General features: G+C 53.9%; 1 protein-coding gene across 8 annotated transcripts in view; it reads left to right on the top strand.

Moving 5' to 3' along the window:
• Positions 1–14,876, top strand: part of TEX264 (testis expressed 264, ER-phagy receptor) — a 33,142-nt gene that overhangs the window by 3,490 nt on the left and 14,776 nt on the right. For all 8 annotated transcript variants that reach the window (XM_016941188.3, XM_063805880.1, XM_063805879.1 and 5 more), the window contains one exon: positions 9,793–10,014. In XM_016941188.3, the coding sequence (XP_016796677.1) occupies positions 9,793–10,014 (222 nt within the window). The remainder of the gene's footprint in view (positions 1–9,792; positions 10,015–14,876) is intronic.

Below are 14,876 nucleotides of genomic sequence, written 5' to 3' on the forward strand. Positions count from 1 at the left end.
GAGGGTAGTTTTGGTTGCTGAGGAAAGGGTGGGAGAATCTTCAAGCTGGCCCTGCAGACCCCTCCTCTATGAGCTTGAAGCACCTTCCAGATTTAGCCTGGACTTCTGCTCCCGGCATCCATTTGTGGGCTTTCTATTTGCCCAGGTCTGGTTCCCCTTGCCCATGGCTACTTGTGGATTTCCAAATGCAGTGGACTATACCACCATGAATCCCTGGCTTCTGCCAGGACTTTGGTCCCCTGCCTCCTCTTCTTGTCATCCCTCCTTCCATCTCCATTTGGGGCCAGTGCTCTAAGGCCAGGCCATTCAGATTCTGCCCACTCTTTGGGGTTACATCTTGCTATTTCTGTGCTTTCCATCCCTCAGCTCTTCTGCCATAGTTGTAGGCCCTTGAGGGCTGAGAGGGCAGTCCCTGGGGATGGGGCTTGGAATCTTACCTCTTCAGCCATTCTGATGCCCCTCAACCTGGTGATATGGCATTTCCTTAGACCTCAAGCTGCCTAGCTGGGAGATGGCCAAGGGGGCTGGTGGAGCCAGATGAGTTACTTAGAATGTTCAGAATGCTGAAGTCAAAAACTAATCCAGCATCACTAGCACCCTGTGGGCGTCTGGCTGTTCTTACAACCTATGGTGAGTCAGAGCTTGCTAATGTAACCTACTGCTATGCTATGGGGTGGTGCTGCCCACAGCTGGATGGGCTGGCAGCTCTGTCAAGGGTTCTTCAGCCTCTACTACTAAGCCATGCCAAACCAAGCATTTGGAATCCCCAGCTCTGATTTCCTTGCCTGGAGAGCTCAAGTGCACAAGTCCTGCAGTCTACCCAATGTGTGCTGACCGGCTTACTGGGGCACTAGTTGAAACAGGATATACTGGTTCCCTCTCTGTGCCAGGTTCTACTCTACACCTACACTCTGGAGATGAATCAGACCTGGCTCTGCCCTCAGGAAGCTCTGTGTGGCTGACATGTCAGCCCCACATAAGTGATTCTCCAACAAGACACTGTGCTTGATGTCCACAGAACTTTGAGCTGTAGGTTCAGGGAGGCTGCCATGAGTCTGCTGGGGAGGCTCAGAGAAGGGGTAGATTTCAGCTGGGCCTTCTCATGTAAGTAGAATTTTGCTTTGTTGGGAAGGGGTACTTGGCTAAGAAAACTGGGACAGCAAGAGCCTGAAGACATGGGATGACCAGAGAATTGTGGTTAGTAGACATGTCTTGGGTGGAGAAAGGTGGAAGGGTTTGCCCAGCCAGGTGGTGGGGAAGTACAGCAGGTTGAGAAGAAGGGTGTGGCACAATTTGCCACCTTTGTTTTAGGAAGTTAGCTGAAGGGCAGGTGGAGGAGGGAAGGAGATGAGGCAGGAGGCCGTAGAAGAGATTGGGCTGGGTCCAGGTGAGAGGCGACATGGGTTGGTTGAGGTTTTGCAGTCACATGGCCAGGAGATGGCACTAACTGATGTTGGGAGCACTGGAGTCTGAGTGGGATGGGACAGACAGTGGGCTATGGGGAGCTCCTAGAGCAGATGTGTGACCCTCACCCCTTCAAGGGCTCCGTTGTGTAAGCCCCTGCCCCTCCTTCCACACCTGGCCCAGTCAGAGCCTTCTGCAAGAAGAGTCCTTGCAGCTGGCTGTCTTCTCATTGGCGTGTCTGCCTGTTCTGGAATCAACAGGTTGCCTCTTGGGTTGGAGGTGCTAATTCCTGGATGGGAAAGGGCTAAGGCAGCAGGGTACCCTGGGGTCAGTGCTGGAGGCTGGTCTAGGGAAGAGTGAGATGGAAGAAGCCTGGCATGGGATATTCTGGCCTGGCCACTGCCTCCTGCAGCTTTCCCAGAGATGGACCCCATGGGGTGGGCCCTGGGTCTCCAGGGTTGGTTGGTCATAGTCTGACTAGGGTGCTTGTCTGGGGGACTGTGGCCTGAGAGCACAGCCTTGAGGCTAGCAGTCCCGAGTTCTGATTCTGTCCCATCACTGTCCTGCTGAGTGATCTTAGGCATATCACATAATGTTTCTGAGCCTCTATTTCCTTGTCTGCAGAGTAATGATAAAATACCTGCTTCATAGTAGACTGAGAAGAGTTAAGTGATATAGGTGAGGCATTTACCCCAGCACTTAGCCCTCAACAGATGCTTAACAACAACAAAGATGGGTGGGAAAACCACTTGTGCTAACATATGCTGAGAGGTCAGACTGAGCAAACCTAGACCCTTGGCCTTGGTCATTTGGGTGGCACAGAGGATGATGAACAAGTCAAGGTGGCCCTTCTGACCCTGCCCATCCCAGTCCTGGGTCAGTCCAGAAGACACCTGTGTCCCCATTTAGAGCTAGGTCACACTTGGCACCTGGGATGGCTCAGGGACACTTGGGTCCCCATTTACTCTTGGAGCTGGTCAGTGCATTCTCTGCCTGACAGAGATTGTAACAGGTTCAGGGAACCGTGGACCCCCAGGCTTCAGGTGCTCGTGGCTATCACAGACTGGTCCGGAAGGACCTGAGGCCTCCTGGTCCACACTCCATATTATGGAGGGAGAAACAGATTCAGATAGTAGGAGAAAGGTACTGATCTCATATGTTTTTGTTTTCATTTAACAAATATCTGAGCACCTGCTCTGTACCAGGCTCTGTGTTGGGCACTAGGGTACCATGGGGACCAGGACCTGCCAGTGTGTGGGTGTTAGGAGCCTAGAGGAAAGGCCCCATCCTGGTCCTGGAGTGGGCTGAGAACCAAAGGTTTTTGCCCCCTAGGCTGCCTCCACCAGCAGTGTGCAGCGTGGCATGCTCTGGTTCTCAGAGAAAGAGAATAGAGGCTGACCTGTTCAGTGTCCCACCCCCACTGTGTCCTTCCCTAGCCCAGAGTGACAGGAGCCAGAACCTGCTTATCTGTGAGTGTGGGGAGGCAGTGAGGCTGTGTCAGGCTCTGTGAGTGGGGTGGTGAGTAACCAGGTGAGAGGTGCCACCTGGCTTTAGATGCTGCCCACCCCATGAGGTGTGACGGACAGCTCCCTAGCCATGCCTCGTCCTGTCCTCAGCTGGGCAGGGAGGAGGCTGGTCCCACCTAGGCTGGGTGTGGACCCAGGAAGTAGCACAAGAAAGGGTACCACTAAGATTGGACAGTGGCAGTTGCTGTGGACCTGTTCATAGTAGCTGCTGCTGGAGCTGTTAGCCTTGTGCCCTGGAGTCCTGTATGGGAAGAGGCTGCAGGTCTGGGTGAGTGGTTCCTGTGAGGCAGGAGGAAGGATTCCATTCTCCATCCCTGAAAGCCTTGGCATGGTTGGGAATGGGGTGGGGAAGAAGTCTTTTGGGAAGTGGACAGACCCTGGCAGGGGCTCATGGGTGTACTCACCCACCTCAGAGCCCAGCATTCATGGAGTGTGGGCCATTCCTCTTCAAGGTATTCAAGGGATGGGGTATGAGTTCAGAGATAAGGATCACATGTAGGCGGATGTCAGTCACAGATCTCCCTTACACACATTGGTCCATACTGCCCTTGCATGACTGGGGAAGGGTCCTGACTAGAAAAACTGCTCTGCCTTTAGCCCTGCTTTTGCGGTGGGTGCTGGGGGCTTGGAAAGTGACTTCAGGCTCCCTTTTGGGGCCTGGTCCCTCTGGGAGCCTTCAGTGTTGGAGGGGAAGGAAGGAGCTGAGAGGACCCTGAGTGCCTCGCTTGATCCTGGCCAGCTCTGGCCTGTGGACAGGCCCTAGTGGCTGGGCTGCTGTCACTGTGCCTGTGGGCCCATCCTGTCTGCCAGGCTGGCTCTCTACCTCCTGCCCCACCCTGTGCCACCATCACCTCTGCTGCTGTGTTTGGGGCTTAAGCAACCTGCCTGCTTGCTTATATGGGGAGCCTGGCTGGGGCAAGATGGGTGTGGCAGCTAGTTCAATTTATGTGGCCCAAGTGGGCCTATATTTGCTGCTTACATCTACTACCTAGGAGGTGGTGTTTGCTCCAGGCATGGAGTGGGTTGGGGAACTGGTGGTACTTGCTTCTGCCTTTAGTAAACAAGACTGCCATCGAAGCCCCCTTTCCCCTAGTCCAATGAGAACCAAGGCCCAGGGCCACTAGGTCTGCAGGGGCCTGTGGTCATTTGGCTGGCATGACCACAGCCTCACAGAGGCTGGTGAGAGTTCTGATGTAGGCCTGTGTCACACTCCCTCTTCCCTCAGTGTGTGTGGAGAGAAGGCTCCCTGCCCTCCCTGGAGGCACTTAGTTTGGATGGAGCCTGGGAAGGGGTGAGGGAGTAGGATTTCCCAGGACTGACCTCCTCAACAAAGGCAATGGGAATGTGGGCTGGGATGTTTCCTGAGGGTTCAGGCCGCCTCCTATCCTGGTTACTCCATGGTTATTTTCTGCCAGGTGGAGTCCAGGCATTTGCTGTGCAGCAGGTTAACTATGTGGGACAGGTCTGGAAGCACGAGCTCCTCTCTGCCCACTAGAACTGTCCTTGAGGTGAGGTGAGACGAGGTGTGAGAGGAAGGGGCTTTGGATTTGCCCTTCTGGGTTTGAATCAAGGCTCCACTGCTAACCAATGTGTGACTTTAGGTGAGTCACTTGGCCTGTCTGAGTATGTCTCCTCATCTGTCACATGAGGATAAAAGAATCCCTACCTCAGGGTTTTTGTTTTGTGGGGGCTAATTGATAATGATATGGCCCAATACCTAGTTCTTTAAATAGGTGGGTGTCACACTTGACATCCAGTCCTGCCTGAGGACCTCATGCCACTGGGACTTTGTACTTTTAGGGACCCTGCCTGCCTCTCTGGTTTAGTCCCAGCCTCCTGCAGGTTGTCTGGGCCATGTGAGGCGGCACAGTGCAGGGAAAAGCCATTGTGCAGCCTGCTTTCACTAGGGCCAATTTCTGGGACTCCTGGATGCCTCTGGGTTGTGTGGTGCAGCTCTGAAGCTGGTCTGCTTGAGTTTGAATCCTGACTTCAGCACTGCCTTGCTGTGTGACCTTGGCTGAATGGCTTGGTTGTCTGGGCCTTGGGAACAGGGTTGAAAACAGTACCAACCACAGAAGGCTGTTTGGATTTAATGAGCTTATGCTTGGAAGGCAGAGTCTGGGGAAAGTGGTGAGTGCCTGGTCAGATATCAGCTGTTTTTAGGATTCTGTTTGAAGGTATAGGGTTATAGAGGAAGGTTCCTGAAAGGTTTCTAAGTAAACTCACCTTTGAGGGCTGGTATCTTGTTGACTCCTTTCTTTCCTCCCGAGCCTGAAGAATGAGGCCTGTCCTCTGGCCTAGCTGTCTGCATCATCTCGTGTCCTGACTGGTGCCTGTCTCCGTGTGCCTTTGGGCATAGGCTTCCCAGGGAAGTTGGGGGTTGGCATGTTGACCTGTAGCACCTAGGAGGGCAAACGAGGTCCTGTATCAACCACCTAGTTATGGGCCAGTGCAGCTCCTCTATTCCCTTGGGAGTACAAGTGCAAATGAAGGGCCCTGCCTCTACTTTCCCCCTTAACTTGGGTAGCTCTGGGTCAGTGGGCTGGCATGGGAAGAGTAAGGGCAGCCCTCTGTGCCTGGGTTTGAGAGATGGTGCTGCTGTCCCTGTCAGGTTGTGTAGGTTGTGGGCCTGGGGTTGGCAGTTTGTATTAACCCTGAACCCAATGACTACATTTGGTCTGGGCCGCTGACACCATTTCTCATTCCTGCATCCTGGAAGATTATCAGTCTTGTCCAGTTCCCAGACTCAGCGAGGTCTTGGCTTGGCAGGGGCCCCGAGGTGGCTGTCTTCACTATAGCCTCACACAACAGGGTCGGCAGGGCACTGTGACACCACTCAGGAAGGGGCAGTGGGGCCAGCCTTGGGACTAGCTCATACCTGGAAGCCTCAGGTTCTAAGCAGACTGCCCTCTCCTCCCAGTAATGGGACTTAGGAGGCTTTTCAGCCCAAAGGAGATGCTCTGGGGCCTGGCATGCCTCTGTTGTTTTCCTGGTACTCTTGCTTTGAGGACACATCCTGGATGGGCTTGTCTTTACCCCGAGTGGTGGTGGGTCTGGCCACTGCCCTGTTTCCCAGATGTGGTTCCTTGTAGGTACTAGTTCTGGTCCAATTCTTGTTCTGGGCAGAGGTACCCAGAGAAATAGCTGATCTGGGGAGGAAGAGGAGCAGGCAGGTAGGGCTGGGAGGCCCAGGCCTATGTCCTAGGGTTAGGCCCAAATACAGATACTCATTGAGCCAAGGTGGATGGGGTCTCTTGCCCATCAGGACATCCCAACCTTCTGGGCACTTGACAGCCTTAGTAGACCTTTTCCCTGGAGGCGGGTCTGGGCTTTACTGGGAGGCCAGGAAAGCTTTCCTCTGCCACTGGATCAGCCTTGCCACTCCCTAGGTTATTTTAGGGCCTGTCCCATTTCCTCCTTGCTGGTGCCTTGTTCAGCTGCTTCCCAGCTTCAACTTTGCATGGGGCCACTTAGTGGGTGGTAGGCTTGCTGAGAGACCTTCTAGGCTCCTCCTTAGGCCAGGGCAGGGGAGGGGGTAGGAAATGTTCTTACTTGTGGAATTAGGGAGTTGCTCAGCCAGGAAAGGAGCTGCTGTGCCCCACACACCTCCTGGATCCTGGGAGCCCTGTCTTCTTAGCTCCCTTCTTCCACTTTGACAGGAGCTCTGCCTTTTCTCCAGGTGGAGGGAGAGGAAGTTTGTTATGGTGCAGGGCTTGCTTGTGTGTGCATGCATGTACTGTCACTGAGCATGCCTCAAGAACTTTCTGTGTGCGCAGGATCCTGGACCTTTTTGCCTAGAGGCCTGGAGTGATGGAGAGAGATGGGGAGGCCATCAGTTACAGTGCAGCACAACACCTGCTCCCTGGTGGGTACTTGGGATCAGAGAGGAGGGGCTGCTTGGTGGAGAGCAACAGAAGGCTTTGAAGGGGAAAGTTGAGCTGAATCTTGCAGGATGGGCAGGAGTTTCCCAGTCAGAAGGGACTCTGGAATAGGGTGAAGAAGGACATTTCAGGCAGAGGAAGTAGCTTACGCAAAGGCAGGAAGCATGGGAGGATGTGGCATGTTTGGGGAGCTGCAAATAGTTTCATGTGGGTGTGTGGGGGGGTGTGGCGGGTGAGGAGGCTGGCAAGGCGGGCTGGGCCAGAGCCTGGATCCGTCCGTCCCTCTGCCATGCAGACACTCAGTTGGTGCCTGCCCATCTGGGCTCTGGCCCCTGCTGGGGCCTGAGGCTGCAGAAAGGGAGTGCAAGGTGAGTGTGTGGGCAGATTAATGCAGTTATTATGTGGGCCACTCCAAAAGAGCCTTGCCTATTGGCTTGTGAATTTAGTTTCATCCTAGAGGTAAATTGGGAGCCATTGAGAGGTTCTGAGCAAGATGACCACATGTGTTCTGGTGTCTTTTGGCTACTGAAGAGGATGTTGAGCTGGGAGTCCCATAAGGCCTGCTGAAGCGTTCCCAGGAAAGACCCTGGAACTCAAACCCAGGCAAGCCAGCTGTAGAAAGGAAGAGAATAAGTGACCTTTCATCCGTTTCTCCACGTGACTTATGTAGATGTTTCTTTTGCACAGCACAGGTTGGTAGGGTCAGGGACATGAAGATAGGCTTTGTGGCAGGCAGTGTCTCTTGGCTTGTCAGCAGGAGGCCTGCCAGATAACTTCCTGCCTATCTGGTCATTCTCAAGTCTTGGCGTGTGAGTAGGGCAGTTCCACCATCTAGAGACAAGAGATGGTATTGCAGTGATCTCCTGTGCCTCCGGGGGGGGGGCGGGGGGGGAGGTGGGAGGAGCTTCAGGCCAAAAGAAGTGACTGTGTGCAAGGTAGACTTGTGGAGGGCAAGAGAGTTTACAGCAAAATACTGGGGGAGAAGAGAGTGCCACTGAGCCACGCTGAAAGGCTCTTCAAGAGGGTATTTGAACCGGAAGGACAGGCAGGGAGGAGCTGCATATTCAGAGGTTTGGGTGGTCGGGCATTCTAGGCCATGGACAGTTGTTTGGACTGTGTCATAGCTACTAATAACCACAATTATGGGGCATTTGCTGAATGCTGGACCCAGGCTAAGCTCTCGTGAAGTTTCTTGTTTAATATGGCAGTTCTGTAAGTAGATATTGAGGAACTGGGGCTCCCAGAACCCAAGGGACTTGTCTAGAATCACATGACTCAGATTCGCACCGTGGCCTGCCTCTCTCAAGCTGTGTTTCTGACCACTACACCCGGTTGCCTGCTACTAAAGCTCTGAGCCAGGTTTGGATGCCATAGGCTTCAAGGGGGCTGCAAGGGGACCAGAGCTGCAGACAGTTGAGGGTGACCGTTAGGGTCTGCTTAGAAGTGAGAGCCTGGAATAGGTGCCCAAGTCCCAGGCAAACTGTGACTAAAAGGAAGGCCTGGGTTGGCCTGAGTAGAGGAGGCCATTCAGGGCTGAGAAACCCCCAGGGGATTTCAGAGAGGGCTTGGAAAGGGCTGTAATGGGAGGGAGAGGTGAGAACAGGTAATAATGACTTCACAGTGCTGGGAAGGAGGGCTGGGGAGAGGAGTAAGTGGAGGTAGAGGGAGAAGCCTGTTTAAACTTAGGGGTCATCCCTGTGAAGGTGAACTGCTGGCAAAAAAAATTTTTTTGCGGTAGGTAGGGAGAAAGGAGCCTTTAGAGTTGAGCAAAACCCAGGATTGAGGGTACAAGGTCTGTGCTGAATCTCTTGGATTCAAGATCTTATGTCTCTGAGGGCCCAGTCTGAAGGCTGGTACAGACTTAGGCACCTGGAAAGCTGACGTGGGAAACAGGTAGCAGTAGGTGAGACAAAGTGAGGCCTCTTGATGCCAGGAGGAGAAATGAGTACTGGGCCTTGCAGCCTTCATTCAGTCCTAGGAAGTGTTGGAGGCTCACATAGGAGCCTTACATGGCTGAGGTTTCTGGGAGCCAGAGGAGGGAAATTAGGTAGGGAGGCGAGCAGAGTGGGAAGTGCAGGCACTAGCAACCTACAGAGATTTGGAGGGGAACCAGTGGTCTTGGCTTTTAGCCAGGAAGGGACTTAGGAAGTGGGATAGGTCCCTGGATGGGCCATGGGTTGCAGAAGAAGTCTAGAGGCTCTGGTGATGGTAGCTGGCCCTGCCAGAGGGATGGGGAGGATGATCTCTTCACAGAATTTCACCAGCAACCCAGATGTCAGTGATCCCAATCCTATGTCCTGACAGGTGCTTCCTGCAGCCCCTCCGCAGCCACTTGCCAGGTCCTGACCCTGCAAGCATGTGTGTAAACACACACACACATGTTCTTGCTTTCCTAGGGCATGACTGTGGAGGGCTCTGAGCTCTTTATTACCACTCCTCAGTTTTGCTCCCTTGCCTGCCATAATTTCTCTGCCTGTAAAGCCTGCTCTTCTCCAGGAGATAGGAGGGAAATTAGCTAATAGGATTTCGCTGGACCCAGGCTGCAGGATCAGCCACTGTACAGTTCTGCTGGTGGCCCTGGGGCGTGGGGGCTGACAGAGGGTCTCATGGTGGGGTGGAAGGGCCCCCTTAGTGGAGCCATGTGGAGGGTGATGGTTCAGAGGTCCTCTCCGCCCTTCCCTCTCCTGGCCTCCAGAAGGGCAGAGACCAAGTCTAACCCCTCACTATGATCCCTGGGTTTCCACAGGGCATGGCATGTTTGTTGAAGGAATAGATGAGAGTCCTGTGGTACGATGCCACAGGCAGGGGCCATAGGTGGGTTCCAGTAAGAAAATAGCTAGCTGTGTCCTGGTATCTGGGGCTGCATGGCTTGTCAGAGCTGCTGGTTCTTTTAGGCCTGATCTGGCACAGCCCCAGGAGGAAGGAGGTCTGAGGGCCTCCTTCCTTTGGCCAACTCTCACACCCATGCTTTGCTTCCCCAGGTGCCCCCTGATAAGTGCCGATGTGCCGTGGGCAGCATCCTGAGTGAAGGTGAGGAATCGCCCTCCCCTGAGCTCATCGACCTCTACCAGAAATTTGGCTTCAAGGTGTTCTCCTTCCCGGCACCCAGCCATGTGGTGACAGCCACCTTCCCCTACACCACCATCCTGTCCATCTGGCTGGCTACCCGCCGTGTCCATCCTGCCTTGGACACCTACATCAAGGTGAGGCACAGGCCTGGGGTGTGTGTGTTGGGGACAGCCAGGCCCCTTGGGTGGAGCTGAGGAGGACTGCCTAGAATGGGAGGAAGAAGTGGTTTTGGGAGAGCAGCACCCTGGGGCCCTCATGGAACAGGTACCTGTGGAGCTAGGAAGATGGGCAGAGGTTGTTGGCATCTCTTTCAGATGCCCAAGATCTTTTGGAAGCCGGAGCATATCCCAAGAGCATGGAGAACTTGTTCATAAATCTGATCTGGTTAGTTTGGCTCTGACTTTGACCAAAGACATCCATAGTGCTTATCCCACACTCCTGGCTCAGATGAATGGACAGGCCACTTTATTCTCATCCTGCTGGAGGCCTGCAAAGCAAGGACCTGAGGCTCCCAGTGTCTGGGCAGGCCCCAGGTAATCATGTATTGCCCGTGGCCCTGCCTGTGCATGGGCTTATACATCTGCTCCCAGAGGCCAGGGCTGGGGCAGCAGTGGCAGGCTCTGTTTCCTTTACTTCCTGACTTGGTTACTGGCAATGCTGGCAGCCCAACCTTCCTGGAGGAAGGAGAGCCAGTCACCAGGTCATCTGACGGGTTTCTGTGTCTACAGAAATTTTTTTAAAACTTGCCCTGTTACACATCCCTCCTCCCCTAAACGTTTTGTAAACTTGGTTGCTAGGGAAATGACCCCAGTTTGGGCTTGGACGTGATTGTTCATTCATTTAACTTGTATTTATTGTCTGTGTGCCAGGTGCTATAATGGGCACAATGTGAATGAAACATTGGTGCATGAAACAGCCATTCACAGTGAGGTGGTGAAGATAGGTAATAAATGTCAGACAAAAATAGGACGTGTGCTAGAGAAGGAGAGGGTGAGAAAAGTCAGGGAACCAACTTGGACAGAATGGTCAGGGACAGCCTCTCAGGGAGATAACCTCAAGGCAGAGTCCTAGAAGAGCCTTTAGAGAGGAGATAAGAACTTCTAGTCAGAGCTTTGGTCTAAATGCAGCAGGAAGTCACTGCAGTGTTCCAACCAGGAAAATAACACAGTTGGAGCCACGTCTGTACAAGATGAGCTGTCCCATCTCTGGGCAGGGTGGGACTGGACCACAGATCTGGGACCAGGTGGAGATGCTTAGGCCTGGGGCTAAGGAATTAGCCTAGGAGGCTGTCATGAATCCCAGTGTGAGTGGTGGCAGCTTGGGCAGGCCCAGCGGCTATAGAGCTGTGGACAAGGATGGAGATTTACAATCACTTTTGGGATAGAACTGATAGACTTTGGGTGGATTCGCTGTTGTGGAAGGACAGGCAGTGAGGGAGTCACAGAGGGCTCTGCTCCCCTCTGGCCTGGGCAGGTGGGCAAGTATGTAGCGATGCTTTCACTGACATGTGGGGAACTGAGGGAGGCCCTGGTTTTGGGGGGAAGGTAGCTATTTGGGCTATGTCAGGGGAGCTGCCTGAGATACATCTAAGTTGGGGGGTGTGGAGTCAGCAATGGTATGTGTGGCCTGGAGTTGAGGAAAGGCTGGGCTGGTGGATATATTTGGGGACATCAGCCTTTTGGCAGTATTTGACCTGGGAGGCTGCCCTGTGCCTCCCTGCCTCTGTGGGACCAGGTAGGCAGTGGACAGCCTGTGGCAGCAAAGGCTGCGCAGAGGGCGTGGCCAGAGTGGCAGGGGTCAGGGAACAGGACGAGAGTCAGTGGGAGTGAGAGCCTGGTACACTTGGAGGATCCTTGCAACTTTGTTCACCAAAGCAGCTTGGGGAAAGGGACACAGCGTTGATGATGGAAATGGGAGTTCAGATGACCCTGGAGTCTGGTGTTGGGGCTGAGGAATGAATAAATGAGGCCCTGGGTCACCGGCTGTGTCCTTGGCGGTCAAAGACAGGTTTGAAGAATCAGGAGTGAGAATAACTGGAAAGGGGAGGGCTGTCACGGTGATAGGGCAAGGGCACAGGGAGAATAGAGGGGAGTTTCCTTTGTGAGCTGGAGGGTGGTGGCCAGAAGGGGTGTGGGGCAGGATGTGCTTGCCTGGCTGCGGTTGGACTGGAGGTGGGGGCGGGCTGGCTGGTGGTGTGGGCAGGAAGGAAGATACCAGTGCCCTAGGCCTGCTTAGTGTGCCACCTCTGGGGACTCCCGCCCCATTTCATTCAAGGAAGGCCTCTCCAGTCCTGTCGGTGCCATCCTCAACCTCATGGGCCCATCTGGAGGGGCACCCCTGGGAAAGAGACTTCTTGGGTTCCAGACCTCAGAACAGGACATGTGGCATGTGGTGTGGTGGTGAGCAACTCAGCCACCAAAGGCTTTTCCTGGCTTCAGGGGTTTATTTTTAGACACCTTTGTCCAAATTTCCCGGCCCCTGACAGCTTCACAAGTTGCCTGGTTTTGACGTCACCTCTTTGATGAAAGCCCTTCCTCCTTCCTCCCCGCTCCCATGGGAGCCTGTCAGCTGTGCTCCTGGAGTGGGGGTTGAGACAAGGAAGCCAGTGATATGGGGGAGAGCAAGGGGCTTCTCCCAGAGACATGTGTGAGGCATGCTTGTGTGGGCTTGGCCATCAGCGGGGAGAGTAAGATAGAGGCCAGCTGCCCACAGAAGAGGCATGGCCGAAGGTCCTGGGCTTGTTTTGGCAGCAGGGTGTGGGGGTTGCCTCTGCCCCTGTGTTTAGCCTGACCTTGCGTCTTGGGGAACAAAGCCAGGGGAGAGATGAGGAAGGGGCTAGCTCTGTTTGCTGGTCACAGCCTGCAGTGGACAGGGGTGGCCCTGTGCCTCTCTCAGCCCAGGAGACAGCAAGGAGAGAGTATAAGGCTCCCTTCCATCCCTGCCTTCATCTCCCCTGCCCTGAGGTCAGAGAAAGGAGATTACTAATGAGACTAGTTGCTTCTCACTCTTCTAGCACCGACAGCTTTTAACTGTGTGTGCGTGCGCGTGTGTACACCCTTCTTTTTCTCTCTGGATCTGGGACTGCTGTGAAGGCTCTTCAAATGGAATGACAGCAGCCGTCAGCTTTCTGCTTTGGCAGGGGTGAGAGAGGCCAGGAGCCCTGCTGCCAGGAGTTGCGGGGGGAGGACTTGGCAGGCTCACCAGCCTCTCCAGAGGCTAGGTGAGGGGCAGGGGTGAATGGATCTTAGCTTCGGGTTTGGGAGGTGGAGAGCAGCTGCTGTCCCGGGAGTTGCAGATGTGCCTGAGCCTGGAACAGGATTGGTCTCATGGGACAGAGGGACCTGAAGTTCACGGCGAGAGGCCCAAGGAGAAGCACTTGTCAGGACTCTCGGGATTCTGGAAGGGATGGCTGATCTCAGCTTTCCTGGTTTGCATGGCAGCCTCTGGCTCTCTGGCTAGCCTTCCCCCGCTTGGCAGCCTGGCAAACTGCTATAGATGCTGGAACTCTGCCTTTCTCCGTATAAACTGCTAAGGGCCCCCAGGCTGAACACTCATTCCCCTGGAATCCATGCGTACTGTGTGACCATCACTCCATATGGAAGATGCCTCAGCTTTGTCAGGCTGCTCCGCTGGAGTCCAAGGAGGTGGCCTCTAGTACAGGAGGAGACCACTCCCCAAGTCCCAGGAAAGGGGTATCTTCTGGAAGCTGCAGGATGGAACAGAGCTTGCTTGAAATTGCAAACCTGCAGAGGGGAGATGGGGCCCAGATGTGAGCCCAGAGCAATGGGCAGAGGCCCCCAAATTCACCAGTCTTAATGAGTGTCCAGGGAAGGCTTCGGACACATGGAACAGACCAGGACTGAGGGATGAGCCTGGGAATTCGTTGTGTGGGATTGTGTGTGTAAGGTCTCTAGTGCAGTTTGCTCATATCTGTCTGTAGCACTTGGTGAGGAAGGCCATTGAGAGTGTTTGACTGACACAGCCAAGCCCCCATGCCTGACTTCTCTCCCAGACCCATCCAGAATCTTTTTCAAAAGTGCCCTTCCCCATGGTCTCTGATTTCAGGGAGTTTTTAGGGGGAGGGTCTTTGTAAAATGGTTTGAGCTTCCTCTCCCAAGTTTAGGGTGTTACAGGGCATTGTTCATGTAGTGGCTGATTGGCTGGGGAGTGCAGGTGGCCCTGGAGGTCAGACTAATGTCTGACTATCCACCATCAAATTGGAGAAAAGCGTGTGGGGAGGGGTCACCGAATATAGTGAGCCTGTGAGGGGAACCTTGGTGGCCGAATTCTGGGACAGCTGGGTTGACTGGGACTGTCTTACCAGGGGCTTAAAGGGGATAAGGCCAGGTGTGGTGGCTCATGCCTGTAATCCCAACACTTTGGGAGCCTGAGGTGGGAGGATCACTTGAGCCCAGGAGTTCCAGACCAGCCTGGGCAACATAAGTGAGACCCTGCCTCTAAAAAAAACAGAAAAAAAAATTAGCCAGGCATTTGTAGTCCCAGCTACTCAGGAGGCTGAGGTGGGAGGATCGCTTGAGCCTGGGAGGTCAAGGCTGCAGTGAGCCATGATTGTGCCACTGCAGTCTATCCTGGGTGACAGAGTGAGACTCTGTCTCAAAAATAAATAAATAGATAAATGAAGGGGGCATGGTGGCTCACACCTGTAATCCCAGCACGTTGGGAGGCTGAGGCAGGTAGATTACTCCAGCTCAGGAGTTTGAGACCAGCCTGGACAACATGGTGAAACCTCGTCTCTACAGAAAAAAAATACAAAAAAATTAGCTGGGCGTGGTGGCGTGCACCTGTGGTCTCAGCTACTCGGGAGGCTGAGACAGGAGAATTGCTTGAGCTCAGGAGACAGAGGTTGCAGTGAGCCAAGATCACGCCATTGCACATTAGCTTGGGTAACAGGAGTGAAACCCATCTCAAAAAAATAAAAGTAAAAACATTAAAAAAAAAAAAAAAGGGAAGGAAGGAAGTAAAGTAAGAAAGTAAG

Source organism: Pan troglodytes, chromosome 2 (genome assembly GCF_028858775.2).
Source record: "Pan troglodytes isolate AG18354 chromosome 2, NHGRI_mPanTro3-v2.0_pri, whole genome shotgun sequence".
Taxonomy (NCBI): Eukaryota; Metazoa; Chordata; class Mammalia; order Primates; family Hominidae; genus Pan; species Pan troglodytes.